Source organism: Rhamphochromis sp. 'chilingali' (assembly GCF_963969265.1).
Source record: "Rhamphochromis sp. 'chilingali' genome assembly, chromosome: 1".
NCBI lineage: Eukaryota > Metazoa > Chordata > Actinopteri > Cichliformes > Cichlidae > Rhamphochromis > Rhamphochromis sp. 'chilingali'.
In genome coordinates this window covers 5,129,157-5,152,405 of record NC_137929.1, presented here as the reverse complement: position 1 = coordinate 5,152,405, position 23,249 = coordinate 5,129,157, and the positions used below count along the sequence as shown (strand labels likewise).

The 23,249-nt window shown below is 41.1% G+C and overlaps 2 protein-coding genes and 1 long non-coding RNA gene across 7 annotated transcripts; 1 reads left to right on the top strand and 2 right to left on the bottom strand.

The window, feature by feature from the left end:
* Positions 1 to 2,992: 2,992 nt before the first annotated feature.
* LOC308398784 (uncharacterized protein) lies at positions 2,993 to 6,480 on the top strand. 3 transcript variants are annotated; one of them, XM_080885586.1, is made up of 5 exons: positions 2,993 to 3,288; positions 4,399 to 4,451; positions 4,807 to 5,186; positions 5,283 to 5,396; positions 6,407 to 6,480. In XM_080885586.1, exons 1-4 carry the CDS (start codon positions 3,272 to 3,274, stop codon positions 5,394 to 5,396), a joined length of 564 nt encoding a protein of 187 aa, XP_080741712.1. In that variant the 5' UTR covers positions 2,993 to 3,271; the 3' UTR covers positions 6,407 to 6,480. The 3 variants fall into 3 exon arrangements, with proteins under 3 accessions (XP_080741712.1, XP_080741710.1, XP_080741711.1); XM_080885584.1 differs by lacking the exon at positions 2,993 to 3,288 and adding an exon at positions 3,833 to 4,235; XM_080885585.1 differs by lacking the exons at positions 2,993 to 3,288; positions 6,407 to 6,480 and adding an exon at positions 3,833 to 4,235 and having other exon boundaries at positions 5,283 to 5,509.
* Positions 6,481 to 6,742: 262 nt separating this feature from the next.
* LOC308399389 lies at positions 6,743 to 9,002 on the bottom strand. Of its 2 annotated transcripts, XR_013972153.1 has the most exons (4): positions 8,908 to 9,002; positions 8,715 to 8,822; positions 8,464 to 8,637; positions 6,743 to 7,860 (listed from the first exon to the last, which is right to left on the bottom strand). It is a non-coding gene; the product is annotated as an uncharacterized lncRNA (long non-coding RNA). The 2 variants fall into 2 exon arrangements; XR_013972154.1 differs by having other exon boundaries at positions 8,715 to 8,974.
* Positions 9,003 to 13,809: 4,807 nt separating this feature from the next.
* On the bottom strand, positions 13,810 to 22,816 carry LOC308398246 (uncharacterized protein). Of its 2 annotated transcripts, none has more exons than XM_080884774.1 (16): positions 22,652 to 22,816; positions 22,382 to 22,483; positions 21,425 to 21,496; positions 21,155 to 21,256; positions 20,231 to 20,302; positions 19,961 to 20,062; positions 19,020 to 19,091; positions 18,750 to 18,851; positions 17,784 to 17,855; positions 17,514 to 17,615; positions 16,562 to 16,633; positions 16,292 to 16,393; positions 15,974 to 16,079; positions 15,011 to 15,169; positions 14,876 to 14,932; positions 13,810 to 14,446 (listed from the first exon to the last, which is right to left on the bottom strand). In XM_080884774.1, the coding sequence occupies exons 1-16, from the start codon at positions 22,706 to 22,708 to the stop codon at positions 14,394 to 14,396; spliced, it is 1,404 nt and encodes a 467-aa protein (XP_080740900.1). In that variant the 5' UTR covers positions 22,709 to 22,816; the 3' UTR covers positions 13,810 to 14,393. The 2 variants fall into 2 exon arrangements, with proteins under 2 accessions (XP_080740900.1, XP_080740901.1); XM_080884775.1 differs by having other exon boundaries at positions 14,876 to 14,929.
* Between the last annotated feature and the right edge of the window lie 433 nt (positions 22,817 to 23,249).

The following is a 23,249-nucleotide window of genomic DNA, read 5'->3' as shown; positions in this document are numbered from 1 at the left end:
CTTCCTCCCTCTTCCTTGGAAGGCGTAAAGGAGGAGGAGCACGACCTCTGTGGCAGCGCTGACATGACTGAACTGTGATGTTTGATGTGTGTTGGCGCAGTAATAAATAGCTTGATCACAGCTCTTTCTGTGTTGCAGACTTTATTTAAAAAATTCCACGAAACCCCCCCCCCCCACTGTGAACCTGAATTGAATATTCAGAAGACATTTGTTTAAATAGTTCTACAAATCTGAGCTGTTGGTGTGTCCTTGGATTGTGTGGTAATAATATTAGAGCCTGCAATCTTTCTTACTGGATCTCTACTATGAGTCATGTTACCTGAGATTAGTTCTATGTTTACCTGTCAGCCTGGACGAATGTGCTGTGTGAAGAATGTAAATGACATCAGATCTGAACTGCTTACATCTAAGGAGCCTGTTCATATTTAATTGTAATATGAACCAATGATTTTCTGATTGATTGCTGATATATACAGTGGGGCAAAAAAGTATTTAGTCAGCCACCGATTGTCATCATTTTAGGTGGGGGAACTTGCACAGAGGTCAGTAATTTGCACCAGAGGTACACTTCAACTGTGAGAGACAGAATGTGAAAAAAAAATCCATGAATCCACATGGTAGGATTTGTAAAGAATTTATTGGTAAATCAGGGTGGAAAATAAGTATTTGGTCAATAACAAAAATACAACTCAATACTTTGTAACATAACCTTTGTTGGCAATAACAGAGGTCAAACGTTTACTATAGGTCTTTACCAGGTTTGCACACACAGTAGCTGGTATTTTGGCCCATTCCTCCATGCAGATCTTCTCGAGAGCAGTGATGTTTTGGGGCTGTCGCCGAGCAACACGGACTTTCAACTCCCGCCACAGATTTTCTATGGGGTTGAGGTCTGGAGACTGGCTAGGCCACTCCAGGACTTTCAAATGCTTCTTACGGAGCCACTCCTTTGTTGCCCGGGCGGTGTGTTTTGGATCATTGTCATGTTGGAAGACCCAGCCGCGTTTCATCTTCAAAGTTCTCACTGATGGAAGGAGGTTTTGGCTCAAAATCTCACGATACATGGCCCCATTCATTCTGTCCTTAACACGGATCAGTCGTCCTGTCCCCTTGGCAGAAAAACAGCCCCATAGCATGATGTTTCCACCCCCATGCTTCACAGTAGGTATGGTGTTCTTGGGATGCAACTCAGTATTCTTCTTCCTCCAAACACGACGAGTTGAGTTTATACCAAAAAGTTCTACTTTGGTTTCATCTGACCACATGACATTCTCCCAATCCTCTGCTGTATCATCCATGTGCTCTCTGGCAAACTTCAGACAGGCCTGGACATGCACTGGCTTCAGCAGCGGAACACGTCTGGCACTGCGGGATTTGATTCCCTGCCGTTGTAGTGTGTTACTGATGGTGACCTTTGTTACTTTGGTCCCAGCTCTCTGCAGGTCATTCACCAGGTCCCCCCGTGTGGTTCTGGGATCTTTGCTCACCGTTCTCATGATCATTTTGACCCCACGGGATGAGATCTTGCGTGGAGCCCCAGATCGAGGGAGATTATCAGTGGTCTTGTATGTCTTCCATTTTCTGATGATTGCTCCCACAGTTGATTTTTTCACACCAAGCTGCTTGCCTATTGTAGATTCACTCTTCCCAGTCTGGTGCAGGTCTACAATACTTTTCCTGGTGTCCTTCGAAAGCTCTTTGGTCTTGGCCATGGCGGAGTTTGGAGTCTGACTGTTTGAGGCTGTGGACAGGTGTCTTTTATACAGATGAGTTCAAACAGGTGCCATTCATACAGGTAACGAGTGGGGGACAGAAAAGCTTCTTACAGAAGACGTTACAGGTCTGTGAGAGCCAGAGATTTTCCATGTTTGAGGTGACCAAATACTTATTTTCCACCCTAATTTACGAATAAATTCTTTACAAATCCTACCATGTGGATTCATGGATTTTTTTTTCACATTCTGTCTCTCACAGTTGAAGTGTACCTCTGGTGCAAATTACTGACCTCTGTCATCATTTTAGGTGGGGGAACTTGCACAATCGGTCGCTGACTAAATACTTTTTTGCCCCACTGTGTGTGTGTATATATCTATATATATATATATATATATATATATATATATATATATATATATATATATATATATATATTTTTTTTTTTTTTTTTTTTTTTTTTTTTTTACATACACAGTTTTTTGTTGCCTTATGGTTCCAAGCGCTGTCACCAATCTTTGCATTTTGTTATTATCTCATGACACTTGTTTAATCAGCTACCATCTCTCCTGTGGACTTTTTAATGTCTACAGTCTCAGACCAACACAGCCCTGCCCTTCACATATTAGATTCTTGATGAATGTGTGTTGTTGTTATTCAGCCTGGTTCAATGTGCCCCTTTTTAACTTTGAGCACCCGCCCCTTTAAACCTCTCTGCACAGCCCTGCACTGAACTCACTATCTTCTCCCTCTAACAGCCTCCACATGTTCTCACTGTAATTTCCCCTCATGAATGAATTTATGCTGCACTAATGTGAATGTTTGCAGGGAAATCAAACGCATTTCACACGCAGTACTCGAGCTGACTTACCTTTGTTTGAATGACGACTTGTACGCGCTGACTCCACAGATAAGGTACGAAAATATATCAGGCTACGTCTTCAGGGTTTCTACTCCACGGCCGTATTTCATACGGGTCCACATTTCCACTGCACGCTATTTTCTGCAAGTACCGCCGCTTCGCCTCTGGACGCAATCGGTCTCTATACAGTCCATTCTCTTTTGAGCTGCTTTTAAGCATCTTGTAATCGTCGTTCCAACACAGTGTGTTTGTTTTGATTCGTAGACCTCGAAAATGGTGCCGCGCTCCCACAATGCATTGCGGCGTGACGTCAACTCCAAAGCCCTATAGAACATGTTCTTTTTCATTGTCAAAATGATCAGGAATAAAGAAGAAAACTGATTCAAAACCTGTGGAACCTGCCAAAAAACAAGTTTTACTGCAAAGGATTTCTAGATGTGAAGGTTTTGTGGCTTTTTTCAGTTTCTAAAACAAACTCATTTGTACAGAAGGATATGAGGATGTATATGTCCGGTGGTGGGTTTTTTTCTTCTTGATTTAATGTATTCATTTATCTCTTCACTTAATCTTTCTTTATGTTTTTTTTTTTTTTGATTTGGCATGAGCGATTTCCGGTCCTCACTCCAAGCCAGTTGGTGGCGGTAATGCACCACATGTTCTATCACAGCTGCGTCCGAGAGGACAGGAAACGTCTGTATGCGTCTGCAAACCAGGTAACTACACTCAGCTGAGCCTCTCTGCTAGTCGTTATTAGTTGGAGGGTTTTGCGTCACTTTCTCTCGGCTTGATAAAGGGCTGTATAGAAATCTCTGGTACGTAACACGTAACGTCATTTTTAGGGAGCGTCGCAGAGAAGTGAGGCTGTTTCTTTGTTTTTGTCGAGTTTTGATTGAAGACATGTTTCCAGTCCGTTTTTTACTCGTTTGTTTTTTCATTAATAACTTTACATTATCACAGAGAACAAGAAGGCGCTTTGTTTGTCACATTCACCTTATGTCTGTGAAGGTTCTCAGTCATCCAGGTCATCGTAGTCAAAGGAGCTTGCAAAGAAAAGCGTCTGGACTTCTTTAAGTTACTTGAAGACGTTTCACCTTCATCCGAGAAGCTTCTTCAGTTCTAAGGTCAAATGGTGGAGAGTCCCAGATATAAACCTAGTGGGAGTTTCCCCCCACAGAGGGACAAAAGGACCCCTGATGATCCTCTAATCACCTGAGCCAAGGTGTGAAACTGGGTGTGGGTCCCAATCAGCCAGTTTCGGGTGAGTTCATTGTGAAACCTGGCCCCACCTTATCATGCGAATTCCTGAGGTCAGATGGCCCAGGATGTGAGTGGGCGTTAAGGCGTCTGGGAAGGATCTCAAAACTGGATTATAGATGGCAGAGAGTTGGTGTCGTAAACCCCGCCTCTGTTCAAAGATGGTCGCTCACAGTGGACATAGATGGCTTCTTTCACTCCTCTTTCAAACCATCTGTCCTCTCTGTCCAAAATGTGAACATTAGCATCCTCGAAAGAGTGTCCTTTATCCTTAAGATGCAGATGGACTGCTGAGTCTTGTCCTGTGGAGGTGGCTCTTCTATGTTGTGCCATGCGCTTGTGAAGTGGCAGCCACTTGGCAGCCACAGTGATAAATGGCTGAGATGGCTGCAGCTGTACGTGTGAGGTACCTACATATTTCAAGATGAATTTGCAGAGATGTCATGTTTGGTGCTTACAGACATCACACTGCATTTTGTGATTTCGTAGCTATTGTTGTGATATTTCGGAGCTTCCCATGATCACCGTGACAGTCATTCATTGTAACATAACCTTTCTATTCCTTTCAGGGATCCTCATTTTTTTGGTGAGGAAGATCAGCAGCTGTGTCGACAGGCAACAGGTAACGGCATGCTTTTCTGTTAGTACTGTAGACCTTGGTCTGGTGCTCTTTTTTAGTTTAACACAGTATTTTCATTTGCCGAAGTGTAAAAAGCTTGTTCCAGGAGAAACAAACTTTAGTGAGTTCTGCAAAATGATTCCCACCATTGCACACTCTGTCAGCCTCCAGTGTGCCCTTTTTTTGTCCTTTAACTGAAGAAAGTCGGTAGTCAGAACATATGAGATAAGTGAGATCCTCATTTTGCCTGCTTATTTCAAGATACAACATTTTCACAAACTGCTGTAGGATAACCTTGCTATTTGTCTTTTCCAACACTTCTACATTCATCCATATTTCCTTGTCTGCTTCTTTCCAGGTGAAAAGTACCTGAAATGGGTGAAAGATTTTGTTTCCAAAAACAAAAGCATGTGCGTTCACCTGAAGAAGCCAAGTGGTGCTGACCTGTGGATAGAAGAGCTTGAGAACACCAAATACAACGGGGATGATGATGAAGTTAACGCCTGGGGAAAATTCTACCTTCCCGAGATTGTAAAAATGCAGGTTATTGGTGTGGTAAAGGGCACCTCATGTCCATGTGACGAGCTTGTGCTGATGACGCGTGAGGACAAAAAGCTGTACGGCTATGACGGAGAGGAGCTGCATCTGGTGGCTTCCAGTTTCCTGGAACTATGTGACAAAACGATAGAGTATCCAGCATCCAAGCGCTACTACAATGGAGAGGCCTTCAAAGATATGGTGAGAAGTTAGACTGCTAAGAATAAGACTGGGGATGCCTAGTGTTAGAGATCAATCACCTGAGCTTTTCTTTGTATTGTTGTGTGTTCTGTTTAGACTGAGGAGGACTGGAAAAAAGTTAAGATGAGTGATGTGGGGAGGAAACTGCAGGAAGAACATAAAAAGCTGGTAAATGAAACCCAGTCAGCGTTCGTCAGCCTAATATCATAGGTGGGTATTGGAGCTGAGTATCATCACTGATTTCTAGAACCTGTTCAATTCCAATTCACAAGGTCCCAATTAGATTCCATTTAATTCTTACTCAGAGAGTCAGAAACATTATAATTCTGATCATTTATCAGTACTGACACTTGTGAAACTTCATCAGAGGTGTGAGCATCACAGCAGATGCTTTTGTGTCAAAGTAACTGAGAATAAAACACAAAACCATGAAGGAGATTTTCCTGGCCTAGCTTTTTACAGTAGATAACCTTAAAAATATTATTCTGCAGTAGAACAAAAGCAGACGAGAACCACGACTCAACAAATGTACATTGGCTGATGCTGCTGAAGTGATTCAGAGGTTTTAATAAGAGGTTTTAATAGAGACACAGCAGAGCATTTTGCAGTTTCACTTAATTTGAAAAAAAAAATAAATAAAATTTGGTATTGAACAGCAGAAATGGGGCTGTCTTGTCGGAAGTCATTAAAAAAAAATGGCTGTAAACAACGGTAGACTGCTTCATAACAAGCAAGCGAATAATGCCAAAAACAGAGATTTGAGATGGGAAACGGTGTTCTTAAAGTACACTGAGAGAGGCAGAGAGCTGTGCTGTGTTCTTTTTCTGTGTGTGTTTTAATGGTGGTGGAAGCAAACCAGCAAAAGTAAGAGGGAATTCATGACAATGTTTATGTCAAGCGAAATGTGTCTTCTTTTGCTGCTGGTTTGGTTAGAGAGAGACAAAACGTGCAGCTTCAGGATCTGAGCAGCTTTCAGCACCAACGGCATCACAGCTCAGACTTGGATTCAGGATTAAGCCCTTTATGTTTGACTGTAGTGATTGTAGCTCTGTCCTTGTTATTAATCGCTTTAGTCAAACACAGCTATTGTTTGCTGGGATGTGTATATACTTGACAGTTTGTATCTCAGAGTTATCAAAGACACTGTGGATAATCATCAAGAGATTGTTGTTCTCTTAATAATGACCTATTTGATTGTTTGTTTTTTCTTCTTCTTACAGATTCTGGTATTTGGCCAAAAGAGAGCTTCACAATTCTTGGCTTCACCTGTGGTAGAAAAATGACTAAAGTTATGCAACACTCTCTAAAATGAAAGCTATGCAACGCTTTAACATGAATGGCGAAGGAGTGCATCTCTTTCACTGTCTCTTCCTGTCCTCTTCTCAGTCTTTGTTGTGGCACCTCTGCTATGTGTTATAGAAAGTACTTGGAATCATGTTCAATACAAAAACACCAAACTCGTGGGATTGCCCTAGCAAGCAGTTGGTAAAAACTAATTATAACTGATATATATCAGCTTCACTTTCTAGCTGCAAAAGCACGTTTCTGCAAAAGCATGCAGTTTCCTGTCAGCACTTTTTGGCACAGAGTGTACTCAGAGTTAGGCCTTTCTTATATAAAGCAATATAATCAGCATATAAACATTTAAGATGATAAATTTAAAGCTCAACAGTAACTGCTATAAATATTATAACTACACATGTAGTGCTTTTGCTTAAGTAAATTATATTTGGGATCATAATAAGAAAACATGTGTTTTTATTTTCTGTGTACCCTGGGTACAGACCAGTATAAATATGGGATTCTTCCCAATAAATGCTGTCTGATAATGCTTCATATTGCATTAAACACTAGATATGTAAGCAAACAAACAAAAACCCATAGAAGCCAGTTTTAATTATTAAATGTGACAATTACATGGAGATGGAAAGTAAACATGCTTATACACGTCTCTGTGATTACAGAAAATCCACACAGATGCTGTCAGAGCAGAGAATCTTTGATTTATCAGAATGATGAATGCAAATGATTTCATGAAATCTCACTCTTGTTCTGGGTTGTAAAATTCACCTGTCCAGTTAAACCGAATCCTTTGCAACACGGTTCTAAGAACCCTACCAACCTCATCCTCAGCTCTCTGCCTGTTATCCTTTTCAGCTGAGTATTCATCCACATGCGTTTCAACTTCTCTCTCATTTTCAAGCAAATTGCTCAGGCTCTCAGCTTCAGCACAGTTACCATATGGCCACTCTCTGAGGTCTTCTGTGTTCAAGCCAAACAAATTCTTACATGATCTGCAAGGCTTCATTCTGGCACCATCACGGAGACAAAAAGCCTCACACCTGATATTTCCAGGTACTTCAATTGTTCCATCAAAGTAATCTTTCTGGACTGTGTTTGGATAATAGGTCATCACCGCACCAGATACATATTTATGCCATTTGCTAAGACAGGAGGCAGCAATCATAATTTTCCCAGCGTTAGGACCTTTGGTGGACATGGAGACTCCGTAGTACCTTTCTGATTTGTTGGTTTGGGATTTTTGAGAAATGCAGATGGTGGACGAGACGAAAGCTGTTTTTTTATTATTCTCTTCTAAGTCCAAGTCTGTGAGGAGATCTTGCAGACTCTGCTTTATTTGCTCTTCATTCTCTGAGTTATTTTGCAGGACGATCTGAAAACAGTTACAGATCTGGTCAAAGTGTTGCACCTGATTATATAGTTGTTTTTAATAGAAAGTTGATCAACATGTTTGTTTCGCTGCTTGACTTATTTAACTATGCAGGACCATTGGATGCTTTTGGTTTAGACATTTTAAGATAGGGGGTGAAACAAGTCACAAAAATCTATTTAATTTTAAATCAATAAGCAAAAATCCATCTTTGTTCTCACTAATTTATAATTAAATTTGCTAATTGACCTTTTTTTTTTCTATTTTGCTATGCCGGGCTGTCAAACACGCTGAATTTAGAGTCTTTGAGCTTAACAGATCCAGCAGCTACACAGTGACAGCATCATATACGCCTTGAAGACTGTAAGCATCTCCAATAATGAGTCTGTTAGACATTATTTAGAACTAACAAATTCTGAAGCAAGTCTCCAGCTCTCCTGCAGTCTCTGTGTTTGGTGGAGAAGTATAGCTAGAAGCATATGTTGAAGTATAAGGTACAGTATGGATTTTCTTTGGATTTCTCAGTAAAAAAGCACTTTGCATTATACTTTCCTAAAAACTGGAAGTTTGTCAGATTGACTGAAAATGTGAGAAGAGTTATCTTACCATGTCGAGCACACAGGAGAAGGGACTTCGCCTGGGAAGCTGAGTCGAATACAACTTAAAAGGCCTGGGATATCTTCTCATTAAAGAACCCAAAACAAAAGGATTAGGGAAGATTTCTTCTGGAGAAAAGGGGATGTTGTTGATTTTGCCCAGAAACAACATGCTGTGAAGGATCTGTTGAGTGAAAACATATTTGCTTATTGTTAGTAGTGATAAACAGGACTGTCTTAAAAGTGTCAAAGGTAACACACCTCATCCACCAAGTGTTGACTTCCCGGAGTCATGTAAGAGCCCCGAACCATCCTCTTGGTAATCTTGTAGGCATTAGTTTTGAACCTCCTTTGAGAAATTGTTGTCTTCTAAAATGATAATGATCGAGCAGTTAGGGATTTAAAAACACAGGAGATCTGATAACTTTGGCTACAGCAGAGTCTGCAGACATACCTATTTTGCTCTTGGTCGGCCTATTTTAAACATGAGAGAAAACATAGTTAGTGAAATGTTGATAACATACAATGACTATCATTGGTGGCTGAAAAGATGCCAGGTAACATGATTATTGTTATGTGTTGCCTTGAATTCGGCTATGCTGTCTGTTAGACAGTTGTTTTTCTTTATTGTTGTTTTTGTATTGTTTGTAGCGAACGCTACTGGACTGTATAGCTTAAGCTACGTAGCCAAGATAATTAATAATTTAACTGTTGTACATTGGTTGATGATGATTTGCATTGTTACATAGGCTTGCAGAAAAATATATTTGTTTACCGATAAACTGAATCGAACTTGATGTGCTAATAAGATAAGATAAGATAAGATAGAACTTTATTAATCCCTCGGGTGGGTTCCTCTGGGAAATTCGACTTCCAAAAAGCACAGCAACGACCGAAGTTACAGTTACAGAATTGTTATATATATATATATATATATATATATATATATATATACACCCACACACACACACACACACACACACATATATAAATACAGAGACAAATATAAATAAAATAAAATATACAAAGGGGATAAATAGAATAAATAGGAATAAAAAATAAAAATACAAGTGAATTGCACATTTCAAGTATTGAGTCTATTGCACTGTTGACTATTTACAAAAAGTATTGCACAAGGTATTGTACAGTGAGGTGAAGAGGCACTACAGCTTAGTTGTTCCCCCCTCCTTTGTCCTCCTGTTTCCCCTCCCTCTCCCCTCCAGAGAGGAGTTAAACAGTTTGATGGCGTGTGGGACAAAGGAGTTTTTAAGTCTGTTAGTTCTTGTCTTTGGGAGAAGCAACCTGTCACTGAACAGACTCTTCTGATTGTTTATGGCCGTGTGGACGTTTTTCTGACCTACAGGTCAGGTTTTGTTCCCTCCCTTTGAATTAATCTTCTTCATATTGAAGTGGCGAGCCGGTAGGACCATTCTTTGTTTCCCCTCTTTTCCCCACTTAGCCGTCTTTGGATTACGGACATATTTCCCCATTTGTATGAAGCTGGACTCTAAGGAGGAATACCTCAAAAGTGAACTTTAAAAAGAAGAGGACCAAAAAGGACTTTTGCACAGAAAGATCACAGCATTGATTTATTATTTAATTGTGGGCATTTATGTTGTGTGTTGTATTAATTATTTTGTTCCATTTCCCCTGTCCTCCATTTATTCAATATATTTTTGGTACAAGATATTGCAGTCTTTGGTCTCATCATTCACACCATCTAGGCTCCATAAAGAACTATTTCTTCTGCGCGTCAGTCAGTAAACTCATCCATTGAAATAAACTAGTCCTTAAATAACTTTGAGTTACACAGTGGCAAATGTAATAGAGAAAGACACAGGGCCACCTGAAATCTGTCGTCCTATCTGATTCAAAACCAACATGTAGGAGAATCTGGAATCTTTGATTTTGAGTTAAAAATAAAATATGGGTAAAATGCAGAAATGTTTTTACTAACATGTACTAACAGAGACTTGGAGGAGAGAGACCTAATGTTTAATAATCCACATTTCACTGTTTTACTCTTTGGTTCAGATGTGGATACTGTATTGTTCTTTCTTTGTGATTGTTTATGTTTAAGTTGTTTGTTGCTGGTTTTTAGTTTGTTTTTTGTCTGTTTGGAAGCTGACACAGTCTCTATGGAGATGGGTTTTTGGGGGGTAGCAGGAGGAGAGAAGCTGCAGAGAGGCGTGTAAGACTGCAACTCTGCTTCCTGGTCCCAACTCTGGATAGTCATATTTTGGGGGGTTTAATAAACTACTACTGCATGATGTAAAGCTGAAGTATTACACAGCTTTATGAACCTCCTGTTATCCTGGTAGACGAGTACAGCAATAAATCTTTTACTTGAACATCTTCTGGCTCCAATAAGCTTTGAAATGTGACCATGAAGTTAGAGACACACTGACTGAAACCCACAGCTGTGACTGTGGATCACATCCACACACAGTGTAGCTGCTGTCTCTGTGTGAGGTCTGTGTATATATGTACATATTTATGCTTATATTCATATTCTCTTATTCCCCTTTATTTGATATCCTAATTCTGTGCTGTGTAAAAGTTTGTCGGTGTTCTGCTGCTACAAACTGGATTTCCTGGAGGATAAACATGAGGGATTCATAAAGTTCTATCTCTCTGTTAAAATCCCCCAAAATCAATGAAATGTGAATTTCAGGCAGACGTGTTTTTAAAAGAGTCTCTTTAATGGAAAAATGTGTTTTTAAAACCAGCCAATAGGAGCGTCTGTGGATATCAGCTGAGGCTGAACTCAGGAACACCATCACATATAAATACACAGAATTAAATCACTAGATAAAAGACGTCATTAAATAAGGATCAAATCAACATGTCAGAGGTCAAAGGTCAGTCAGAAGAGGTGTGGTTAAACACTGGCAGTGCAGTGACCTAATGCAGTTTGGTTACCGCCACGGGAAAAGCCCCGCCCCCTCTGAGCCTCCGCTGTGTCCTCAGCACATCCAGGAGCAGCAGGTCAGAGGGGGCGGGGCCATGTCAGGACTTATTTTAAGTAAAATTTAAAGTGGAGCGACGGCAGGAGTCACACAGCAGTAACCAGCTCTGTCTGCCAGGGTCAAAGGTCAAACAAGTCCTGCAGCTGACCCACACACAGACTTACACTGATCCACAGAGAGTGATGAATCCACACATCACTCGGCTGGAGGAAGCTGGGTTTCCACACCGTCCAATCAGAAACCAGTGTTGACGCTGAGACCCGTCTCTGTAACAGGAAGTCCATGAACAGGCAGACCCTCTGCAGCAGGCTGACCTGTGACCTCTGAGACAGAGGGAGGAGTTTGTGTCAGCAGGGGGCGCTGCAGCATCGCCTGAGAGCTTTAAGAACAACAGCAATAAACAGGAAGTGAAAGTCACACTTCTGTTGTTGTGCGTTATCAGCAGACCCCACCCTCTGCAGGAAGCTGAGATAAGAAGCAGCCAATCACAGAGCAGAGAGCATGTGACTTCCTGTTCCTGCTGTTACTGTGACAACAGCTCCTGGCACAGAGAGCAGCTTTCTAAAGAGGAAAGATGTTGCTGTCACCCCCGGGTGTCATGTGACCCGCCTGATGTACCGATTTAAGACTGTAAGAACAATAATAACAACAACATGTTTTAGTCAGGTGATCCATGCAGAGCAGATCCATGTGACCAAACACAGCTGGATCACATGTTTCCTCTCCTGGAAACAGAAAGCCTTCATGTATAAAGGCTCATGTACCCACTGAGCCCTGCTCTCAGATCTGTGAGGCTTTAACAAACAACAGTTTAAAGTCATGTTTAGCATCTTCTGTCAGTGTGGAAGGTCACACACTTTCCTGAGTGTTGAACCCTGAACTACTAGCTGTTCATGTCAGCCTGGACATAAATACAGACCTGCCTGCTGTCATAGACCCCAGCACTCACATATTACTTATAAGTGACTCATATGTATGCATGTATATATTGTGTATATTGTGCTATTTCTTACTTAGTGTGTTGTGTCTTTGTTCCTGTTTGTGCTGCAGCACTGTAACCTAAATAATTTCCCCTGGGGATCAAAAAAGTATTCTGATTGTGATTAAATGAAAGCAGTCAGAGCAGAGGACGGTGATGTAAGGAATGGGATTTTAATCAGCCAGTCTCCTTTAACTCTCAGCATCACAAAGTAATGTGGTAACATCTGGACTGATGTGTTTACTGTCAGCTAGTTTAAATGCTGTAGGCTGCAGCCGTTGCTCTAACACTATAACTGTAACAGGGCTCAGTGCTGCTTCTAACAGTCTGAGCTGCTTCAGGCTTTATTTGTGAGGAGCACAGCAGCTTACAAACACGTGGCTGGGCCTGGACCCAAAGGAGTGTTTGTTAAAGCCTGCAGTGAATCCAGCAGCAGAATGATGGAAATGCAACACAGCAATGATGAAGAGGAGCAGCATTAAAGCCAAAGTCCAGTTCATACAGTTAGGTCCATAAATCAAATAAGGGAAAATAAAATGTTGTTGGATGCACCTGTCTGCAGCCTTAATGCTCTCTGGTCGCTATGGTAACGCGTAAACATTTCTTTCAAAATAAGACACACGACTTCAACACGGGAAAAGACCCAGGGAAACGAAGTTAACGATAAAAACCCTGAAAACCATTGTTGGATTTATATTTTATCATTGTCATTGTTATTGGGGAATATCTAACCATATATGCTTAGAGGTGTAGAACCAATTGTGTAATGATAGTAGTCTTTAAAGACTTTGTGTGACTCCAGAGTGTTCTGGCATTCACACCCACGTCCTGGGATCATGGGAGAGGTGCTACCTTCTTATTGTTTTGTGGTAGGATGTCTGTTTTAGTCTAAGTGCCTTTTGTTTAGATGAACTGCTGGACTTCCAGACCAGCAGGTTTAGGGAAGTCGTTTATGGGGTCACACTCTGACTCCACACACACACACACACACACACACACACACACACACACACACACACACACACACACACACACACACACACACACACACACACACACACACACACACATACGGGTCTATGTGGTATGGCGGGACTATACTACGTCAATCCGCCCGGTGGTGGTTTAAGTGGACTACCCTTTTGAAAGGACTTAGAGCCAAGGGAGCGAGGTTAAAGTGTTCGAAAAAATCTGAAAAAAATTTGGGTCACTTCAGACCTCATACACTCCCTATAGAAGTCTAGATACACTGATACACACCAACCAGACTCTATTGTGTTTTCTGGAGACATTGTCCACTTGACAACAATGTGTTTTATGAGGTCCAAAAAAACAATATTGGGTCTTTAAAGGGACAATGATGTAATATGTAAATAGCTCATCATTACCATGAATACACATCTGACAGGACACAGGATTACTGGAACATCATTTTATTAGTGTTCTTGGATCTGAACATTAATTTTAACCATAAATAAAAAAAGAAATCTATGGACAAAAATGCCCACGCTTCCCACAGAAATATAAAAATATAGAAAACAGAAAAATTAAAAACATTTAAAATGAATTTTAATAGTTTAAAGGTAAATATTAAGGGGAGAAAATATGCATTTATAATTTTTTATTTTAAATATAACCCGTCAAAAAAAACCCTAAATAAATTAAATGTAAAAATTATGAAATACAAACTACTTCTGTATTTAACAAGAACTTTTTTTTCTTTAAACAGAACATCAGTGTTAACAACAATTGGCAATCTGACCAAGATGTAAAACCACAGCTCTCTAAACAGTTATTTTAGTTCATTTTTTTCTGCCTTTTTGCAGTTAATCCTCTGTTTCTTACAAAATCTCTTATGTTTTGAACTGTTCTTCCTGCCAACACCGGATCTTCTACCAATTTGCAATGACTGCATTCATTTTTGGTGGCTAGTTTCCCTTCGTTTATGTGGTCTTTCAAATGCCTCATCACTGCAGCAACCTCAGCCTTGGACTACATGTTTTTGGGAGCTCTTCGGGAATTGTGGGATTGAGCAGCATTTTTCTCTGGAAGATATATAAAGTAGTAGTAGTTAAAACAAACAAAAAACCAAACAAAAAAAACAAAAAACATTTGGTGGTTAAAAGAATGGATGCTACCCTGTACTAACTTCTGAAATGTGTTGCTACCATCAATATCAAAACGAGCTAAAATTCTCTTTGAAAATTTATCAAATTTCTAAAATGAGACATTTAGTGTTCCGCTGTGAATAAAAGACTGAATAAAAAGTTGAATAAAAGTCTCTTGATGCATGCTCAATCATCCAGGTAAGTAAATCCCAAAACGTTGATTCTGTTAATCTGGACGTAGCGTTTTCAGTGGGAGAAACATTTTGTCACTCATCCAAGTGACTTTTTGCCACCACTCTGCAGTTTGCCATATGTTGCAAAGTGATGAAACAATAATAAGCTTCGAGAACCAACTGCACCCCTTACCTTCAGAGGGAGCAGCAGTCTCACTTGCTGCAGGCATTGTGAGTAGTCCTTCATCTGCTGATTACACAATTTGATTAAGTTTTAATATTTGTAACAAACATTTTATCCACAGAAACCAAGCTAGTGGTAACTTACCACAATCTACAGTGTCTTGGGGCTGCGCTGTGTTTGTGGAATCAGCTACTGCATGTACAGGCTCACTGGTGCCACACGCCGACATTGTGAGTGATGTGTCATCATCATCTGATTCACTCTCACTGTCCTTTGTTTCAGCATCACTTAATGCAATTTCATCTGAGAAATTGTGGGGGAAAAAAACCCAAAAAAACCAAACACATACAACCCCCCCAAAAACCTCACATTAACAACGAGATATGACAAAAAACAGAGCAAATACTGGAAATTATAGTACATAGTTTTACTATTTAAGGCCTGCTGCTGGGTTGTTGCCCTCCTATGGCCTACTCCACATCCAGGTAGCACCTCCATGCTCTGGACACTACACTAACAGACACAGCAAACCTTCTTGCCACAGCTCACATTGATGTGCTACGCTAGATGAGCTGCACTACCTGAGCCACTTGTGTGGGTTGTAGACTGTCTCATGCTACCACTAAAATGAAATCACCGCCAGCATTCAAAAGTGACCATAACATCAGCCAGAAAGAATAAGTGCTGAGAAGAGGTCTGTGGTCACCACCTGCAGAACCAGTCCTTTATTATGGTGAATTGACTATAATTTCCACTTGTTGTCTACTCTATTTGCAAAACAGCATGTGAAACTGGTTGTCAGTGTTACTTCCTAAGTGAACAGTTTGATATAACAGAAGTGTGACTGACTTGGAGTAACATCGCATCGTTTAAGTGTTCCCTTTATTATTTTGAGCAGTTTATGTTATGGAATGGGGAATTGAGGACAATCCCAAGTATACCATTTTTACAAGGTCCTGCCCCAATGAGGTAATACTACATTTCTTTAATTAGACGTGACCACCCATTAATTAAAAAGGGAGCAGTGTTCATTTCAGCTAGTCTTAACTTGTTGAACTCCATTAATGCTTTTTACTATATAATGTACCTATTCACTAAATGTCTCACCTTTGCACTTATAGCCAAGCCACTTGAGGGAGGAAACCAGTCCCACACACTGAATGCACTTGTCCAAAGATGATATTGTTGTGCACACCAGACGATGATTGTGACACTGTTAGCAAAATATTGCAACATTTATTTGTTTTGGACAGTTGGAAAGGTGAGGTGTTTTCAATTCAGTTGCAGATATCAACTAATAAACTTCGTCCATGTAAATCACATCACACCCAGGTGACTGCCAAACACACACACACACAGCATCCATAAGGAATGATGATAGATTAAATTATTAGTTCATTAAGTGGTACACTGGATTATATTTACCCTTTCAGGCTCTGGATGTTTCAGGTCCAGATCATTGTTTGGAAAGCTGTTTGGTTGCGGCTTTAGGCAGCTCACAGTCTTCTGAATCTGGCTGGTCTCAGTCTTCGTGTGTAACAGATAGAGAATGAAGACAAAAGAACAGTAATCTGACAGTTACTAAAAATGCATCACTCAAGAGGATGAATAGACCATTTCACTATCGGCAAATAGCGTAAGGTACACATCGTGCATGAGAAACATTCATTAAAATCTGTCCTAGGTCAATGTTACCTCTTCAAAATCTTGCACTGAAGAAGAATGCATGGCTTCTGAGCCTTGCTGAGGCATTTCTTCATCAAGATCCTGCAACAAAGAAAAGATGGCACAAAGATTAGACCAAGTGCTCTTCTTGCAACTGTACTGGGCAGGCCTGTGCTTCTGTCTTTAATTTGCATGTGTGTGTGTGTGTGTGTGTGGGGGGGGGGGGGGGGGGGGGCTTTCCACTCAAGAAATGTTTTCTTCTGAAAAAAATACTGGCTACAATAGTTAACAACTGATTCCTTTGCAATCATCCATCCTCTTCCACTTATCCTTATCAGGATTGTGGGGTAGCAGTTTTGGGGCCTATACCAGCTACCATAGGGCAGTACAACCTGGACAGATCACCAGTCTAACATGGAAGGACAAGCATTTGCATTCACACCAAAGGGCAGTTTTGAATCACCAGTTAACCTAACCCCATAAGCTACATCTTTGGACTGTGGGAAGAAGCCAGAGTACACAGCCAGAGAGAGCCCATGCACTAAAGCAGTAAAAAGTGCCTAAAACAAGTTAAGAAGTTGTATAGTACTATCTATCTTAATGTTCAAGCCTGAGTTTCAAAAAATTTCAACATAGAAACAAAGCACATGCAGTCAGCTCTGCATGCTGTAGGTCAAACTGTCAAGACATACGAGAAGACCCCTCCTAAAACCAGAGTGATGTCACCATGAAGCAAACTTTGACGGAGTCCCCCAATAACAGTGTGGTCCTCCTAAGTCACATTTGGGTGGTTAACACACACACACACTCAGATGTTATCCAGACTTGCACTTTGAAACAATGAAAAGGACCTACAAGCCACGGTCCATGTAAATCACATCACACCCAGGTGACTGCCAAACACACACACACACAGCATCCATAAAGAATGATGATAGATTAAATTATTAGTTCATTAAGTGGTACACTGGATTATATTTACCCTTTCAGGCTCTGGATGTTTCAGGTCCAGATCATTGTTTGGAAAGCTGTTTGGTTGCGGCTTTAGGCAGCTCACAGTCTTCTGAATCTGGCTGGTCTCAGTCTTCGTGTGTAACAGATAGAGAATGAAGACAAAAGAACAGTAATCTGACAGTTACTAAAAATGCATCACTCAAGAGGATGAATAGACCATTTCACTATCGGCAAATAGCGTAAGGTACACATCGTGCATGAGAAACATTCATTAAAATCTGTCCTAGGTCAATGTTACCTCTTCAAAATCTTGCACTGAAGAAGAATGCATGGCTTCTGAGCCTTGCTGAGGCATTTCTTCATCAAGATCCTGCAACAAAGAAAAGATGGCACAAAGATTAGACCAAGTGCTCTTCTTGCAACTGTACTGGGCAGGCCTGTGCTTCTGTCTTTAATTTGCATGTGTGTGTGTGTGTGTGTGTGTGGGGGGGGGGGGGGGGGGGGGGGGGCTTTCCACTCAAGAAATGTTTTCTTCTGAAAAAAATACTGGCTACAATAGTTAACAACTGATTCCTTTGCAATCATCCATCCTCTTCCACTTATCCTTATCAGGATTGTGGGGTAGCAGTTTTGGGGCCTATACCAGCTACCATAGGGCAGTACAACCTGGACAGATCACCAGTCTAACATGGAAGGACAAGCATTTGCATTCACACCAAAGGGCAGTTTTGAATCACCAGTTAACCTAACCCCATAAGCTACATCTTTGGACTGTGGGAAGAAGCCAGAGTACACAGCGAGAGAGCCCATGCACTACCAGCAGTAAAAAGTGCCTAAAACAAGTTAAGTTGTATAGTACTATCTATCTTAATGTTCAAGCCTGAGTTTCAAAAAATTTCAACATAGAAACAAAGCACATGCAGTCAGCTCTGCATGCTGTAGGTCAAACTGTCAAGACATACGAGAAGACCCCTCCTAAAACCAGAGTGATGTCACCATGAAGCAAACTTTGACGGAGTCCCCCAATAACAGTGTGGTCCTCCTAAGTCACATTTGGGTGGTTAACACACACACACACACACACACACACTCAGATGTTATCCAGACTTGCACTTTGAAACAATGAAAAGGACCTACAAGCCACGGTCCATGTAAATCACATCACACCCAGGTGACTGCCAAACACACACACACACAGCATCCATAAAGAATGATGATAGATTAAATTATTAGTTCATTAAGTGGTACACTGGATTATATTTACCCTTTCAGGCTCTGGATGTTTCAGGTCCAGATCATTGTTTGGAAAGCTGTTTGGTTGCGGCTTTAGGCAGCTCACAGTCTTCTGAATCTGGCTGGTCTCAGTCTTCGTGTGTAACAGATAGAGAATGAAGACAAAAGAACAGTAATCTGACAGTTACTAAAAATGCATCACTCAAGAGGATGAATAGACCATTTCACTATCGGCAAATAGCGTAAGGTACACATCGTGCATGAGAAACATTCATTAAAATCTGTCCTAGGTCAATGTTACCTTTTCAAAATCTTGCACTGAAGAAGAATGCATGGCTTCTGAGCCTTGCTGAGGCATTTCTTCATCAAGATCCTGCAACAAAGAAAAGATGGCACAAAGATTAGACCAAGTGCTCTTCTTGCAACTGTACTGGGCAGGCCTGTGCTTCTGTTTTTAATTTGCATGTGTGTGTGGGGGGGGGCCTTTCCACTCAAGAAATGTTTTCTTCTGAAAAAAATACTGGCTACAATAGTTAACAACTGATTCCTTTGCAATCATCCATCCTCTTCCACTTATCCTTATCAGGATTGTGGGGTAGCAGTTTTGGGGCCTATACCAGCTACCATAGGGCAGTACAACCTGGACAGATCACCAGTCTAACATGGAAGGACAAGCATTTGCATTCACACCAAAGGGCAGTTTTGAATCACCAGTTAACCTAACCCCATAAGCTACATCTTTGGACTGTGGGAAGAAGCCAGAGTACACAGCGAGAGAGCCCATGCACTACCAGCAGTAAAAAGTGCCTAAAACAAGTTAAGTTGTATAGTACTATCTATCTTAATGTTCAAGCCTGAGTTTCAAAAAATTTCAACATAGAAACAAAGCACATGCAGTCAGCTCTGCATGCTGTAGGTCAAACTGTCAAGACATACGAGAAGACCCCTCCTAAAACCAGAGTGATGTCACCATGAAGCAAACTTTGACGGAGTCCCCCAATAACAGTGTGGTCCTCCTAAGTCACATTTGGGTGGTTAACACACACACACACACACACACACACACACTCAGATGTTATCCAGACTTGCACTTTGAAACAATGAAAAGGACCTACAAGCCACGGTCCATGTAAATCACATCACACCCAGGTGACTGCCAAACACACACACACACAGCATCCATAAAGAATGATGATAGATTAAATTATTAGTTCATTAAGTGGTACACTGGATTATATTTACCCTTTCAGGCTCTGGATGTTTCAGGTCCAGATCATTGTTTGGAAAGCTGTTTGGTTGCGGCTTTAGGCAGCTCACAGTCTTCTGAATCTGGCTGGTCTCAGTCTTCGTGTGTAACAGATAGAGAATGAAGACAAAAGAACAGTAATCTGACAGTTACTAAAAATGCATCACTCAAGAGGATGAATAGACCATTTCACTATCGGCAAATAGCGTAAGGTACACATCGTGCATGAGAAACATTCATTAAAATCTGTCCTAGGTCAATGTTACCTTTTCAAAATCTTGCACTGAAGAAGAATGCATGGCTTCTGAGCCTTGCTGAGGCATTTCTTCATCAAGATCCTGCAACAAAGAAAAGATGGCACAAAGATTAGACCAAGTGCTCTTCTTGCAACTGTACTGGGCAGGCCTGTGCTTCTGTTTTTAATTTGCATGTGTGTGTGGGGGGGGGCCTTTCCACTCAAGAAATGTTTTCTTCTGAAAAAAATACTGGCTACAATAGTTAACAACTGATTCCTTTGCAATCATCCATCCTCTTCCACTTATCCTTATCAGGATTGTGGGGTAGCAGTTTTGGGGCCTATACCAGCTACCATAGGGCAGTACAACCTGGACAGATCACCAGTCTAACATGGAAGGACAAGCATTTGCATTCACACCAAAGGGCAGTTTTGAATCACCAGTTAACCTAACCCCATAAGCTACATCTTTGGACTGTGGGAAGAAGCCAGAGTACACAGCGAGAGAGCCCATGCACTACCAGCAGTAAAAAGTGCCTAAAACAAGTTAAGAAGTTGTATAGTACTATCTATCTTAATGTTCAAGCCTGAGTTTCAAACCACATAGAAACAAAGCACATGTAGTCAGTTCTGCATGCTGTAGGTCAAACTGTCAAGAAATACGAGAAGACCCCTCCTAAAACCAGAGTGATGTCACCATGAAGCAAACTTTGACGGAGTCTCCCAATAACAGTGTGGTCCTCCTAAGTCACATTTGGGTGGTTAACACACACACACACTCAGATGTTATCCAGACTTGCACTTTGAAACAATGAAAAGGACCTACAAGCCACAGTCCATGTAAATCACATCACACCCAGGTGACTGCCAAACACAAACACACACACAGCATCCATAAAGAATGATGATAGATTAAATTATTAGTTCATTAAGTGGTACACTGGATTATATTTACCCTTTCAGGCTCTGGATGTTTCAGGTCCAGATCATTGTTTGGAAAGCTGTTTGGTTGCGGCTTTAGGCAGCTCACAGTCTTCTGAATCTGGCTGGTCTCAGTCTTCGTGTGTAACAGATAGAGAATGAAGACAAAAGAACAGTAATCTGACAGTTACTAAAAATGCATCACTCAAGAGGATGAATAGACCATTTCACTATCGGCAAATAGCGTAAGGTACACATCGTGCATGAGAAACATTCATTAAAATCTGTCCTAGGTCAATGTTACCTCTTCAAAATCTTGCACTGAAGAAGAATGCATGGCTTCTGAGCCTTGCTGAGGCATTTCTTCATCAAGATCCTGCAACAAAGAAAAGATGGCACAAAGATTAGACCAAGTGCTCTTCTTGCAACTGTACTGGGCAGTCCTGTGCTTCTGTCTTTAATTTGCATGTGTGTGTGTGTGTGTGGGGGGGGGGGGGGGGGGGGCTTTCCACTCAAGAAATGTTTTCTTCTGAAAAAAATACTGGCTACAATAATTAACAACTGATTCCTTTGCAATCATCCATCCTCTTCCACTTATCCTTATCAGGATTGTGGGGTAGCAGTTTTGGGGCCTATACCAGCTACCATAGGGCAGTACAACCTGGACAGATCACCAGTCTAACATGGAAGGACAAGCATTTGCATTCACACCAAAGGGCAGTTTTGAATCACCAGTTAACCTAACCCCATAAGCTACATCTTTGGACTGTGGGAAGAAGCCAGAGTACACAGCCAGAGAGAGCCCATGCACTAAAGCAGTAAAAAGTGCCTAAAACAAGTTAAGAAGTTGTATAGTACTATCTATCTTAATGTTCAAGCCTGAGTTTCAAAAAATTTCAACATAGAAACAAAGCACATGCAGTCAGCTCTGCATGCTGTAGGTCAAACTGTCAAGACATACGAGAAGACCCCTCCTAAAACCAGAGTGATGTCACCATGAAGCAAACTTTGACGGAGTCCCCCAATAACAGTGTGGTCCTCCTAAGTCACATTTGGGTGGTTAACACACACACACACACACACACTCAGATGTTATCCAGACTTGCACTTTGAAACAATGAAAAGGACCTACAAGCCACGGTCCATGTAAATCACATCACACCCAGGTGACTGCCAAACACAAACACACACACAGCATCCATAAAGAATGATGATAGATTAAATTATTAGTTCATTAAGTGGTACACTGGATTATATTTACCCTTTCAGGCTCTGGATGTTTCAGGTCCAGATCATTGTTTGGAAAGCTGTTTGGTTGCGGCTTTAGGCAGCTCACAGTCTTCTGAATCTGGCTGGTCTCAGTCTTCGTGTGTAACAGATAGAGAATGAAGACAAAAGAACAGTAATCTGACAGTTACTAAAAATGCATCACTCAAGAGGATGAATAGACCATTTCACTATCGGCAAATAGCGTAAGGTACACATCGTGCATGAGAAACATTCATTAAAATCTGTCCTAGGTCAATGTTACCTCTTCAAAATCTTGCACTGAAGAAGAATGCATGGCTTCTGAGCCTTGCTGAGGCATTTCTTCATCAAGATCCTGCAACAAAGAAAAGATGGCACAAAGATTAGACCAAGTGCTCTTCTTGCAACTGTACTGGGCAGGCCTGTGCTTCTGTCTTTAATTTGCATGTGTGTGTGTGTGTGTGGGGGGGGGGGGGGGGGGAGGGGGGGGGGGCTTTCCACTCAAGAAATGTTTTCTTCTGAAAAAAATACTGGCTACAATAGTTAACAACTGATTCCTTTGCAATCATCCATCCTCTTCCACTTATCCTTATCAGGATTGTGGGGTAGCAGTTTTGGGGCCTATACCAGCTACCATAGGGCAAGACTAGCAAGTAGACTAGCAACTAGCAAGCAGTTGACTGTGTGATGAATGTCAGAACGTCAGGGCTCTGCTTTAGTCACTGCTTGATGATCATTGGCTCATTGTTGAATCCAGGGCCCAGTCTGACCTCTGCTGCAGGTCTTCTGTGTTATCTCCACTTTCATGTCTGATCTTCTGCTGTATCGTCCAAAATAAACATCTGGATCATTTCCAACACTTCAGCAGATCTTTAGTTTGG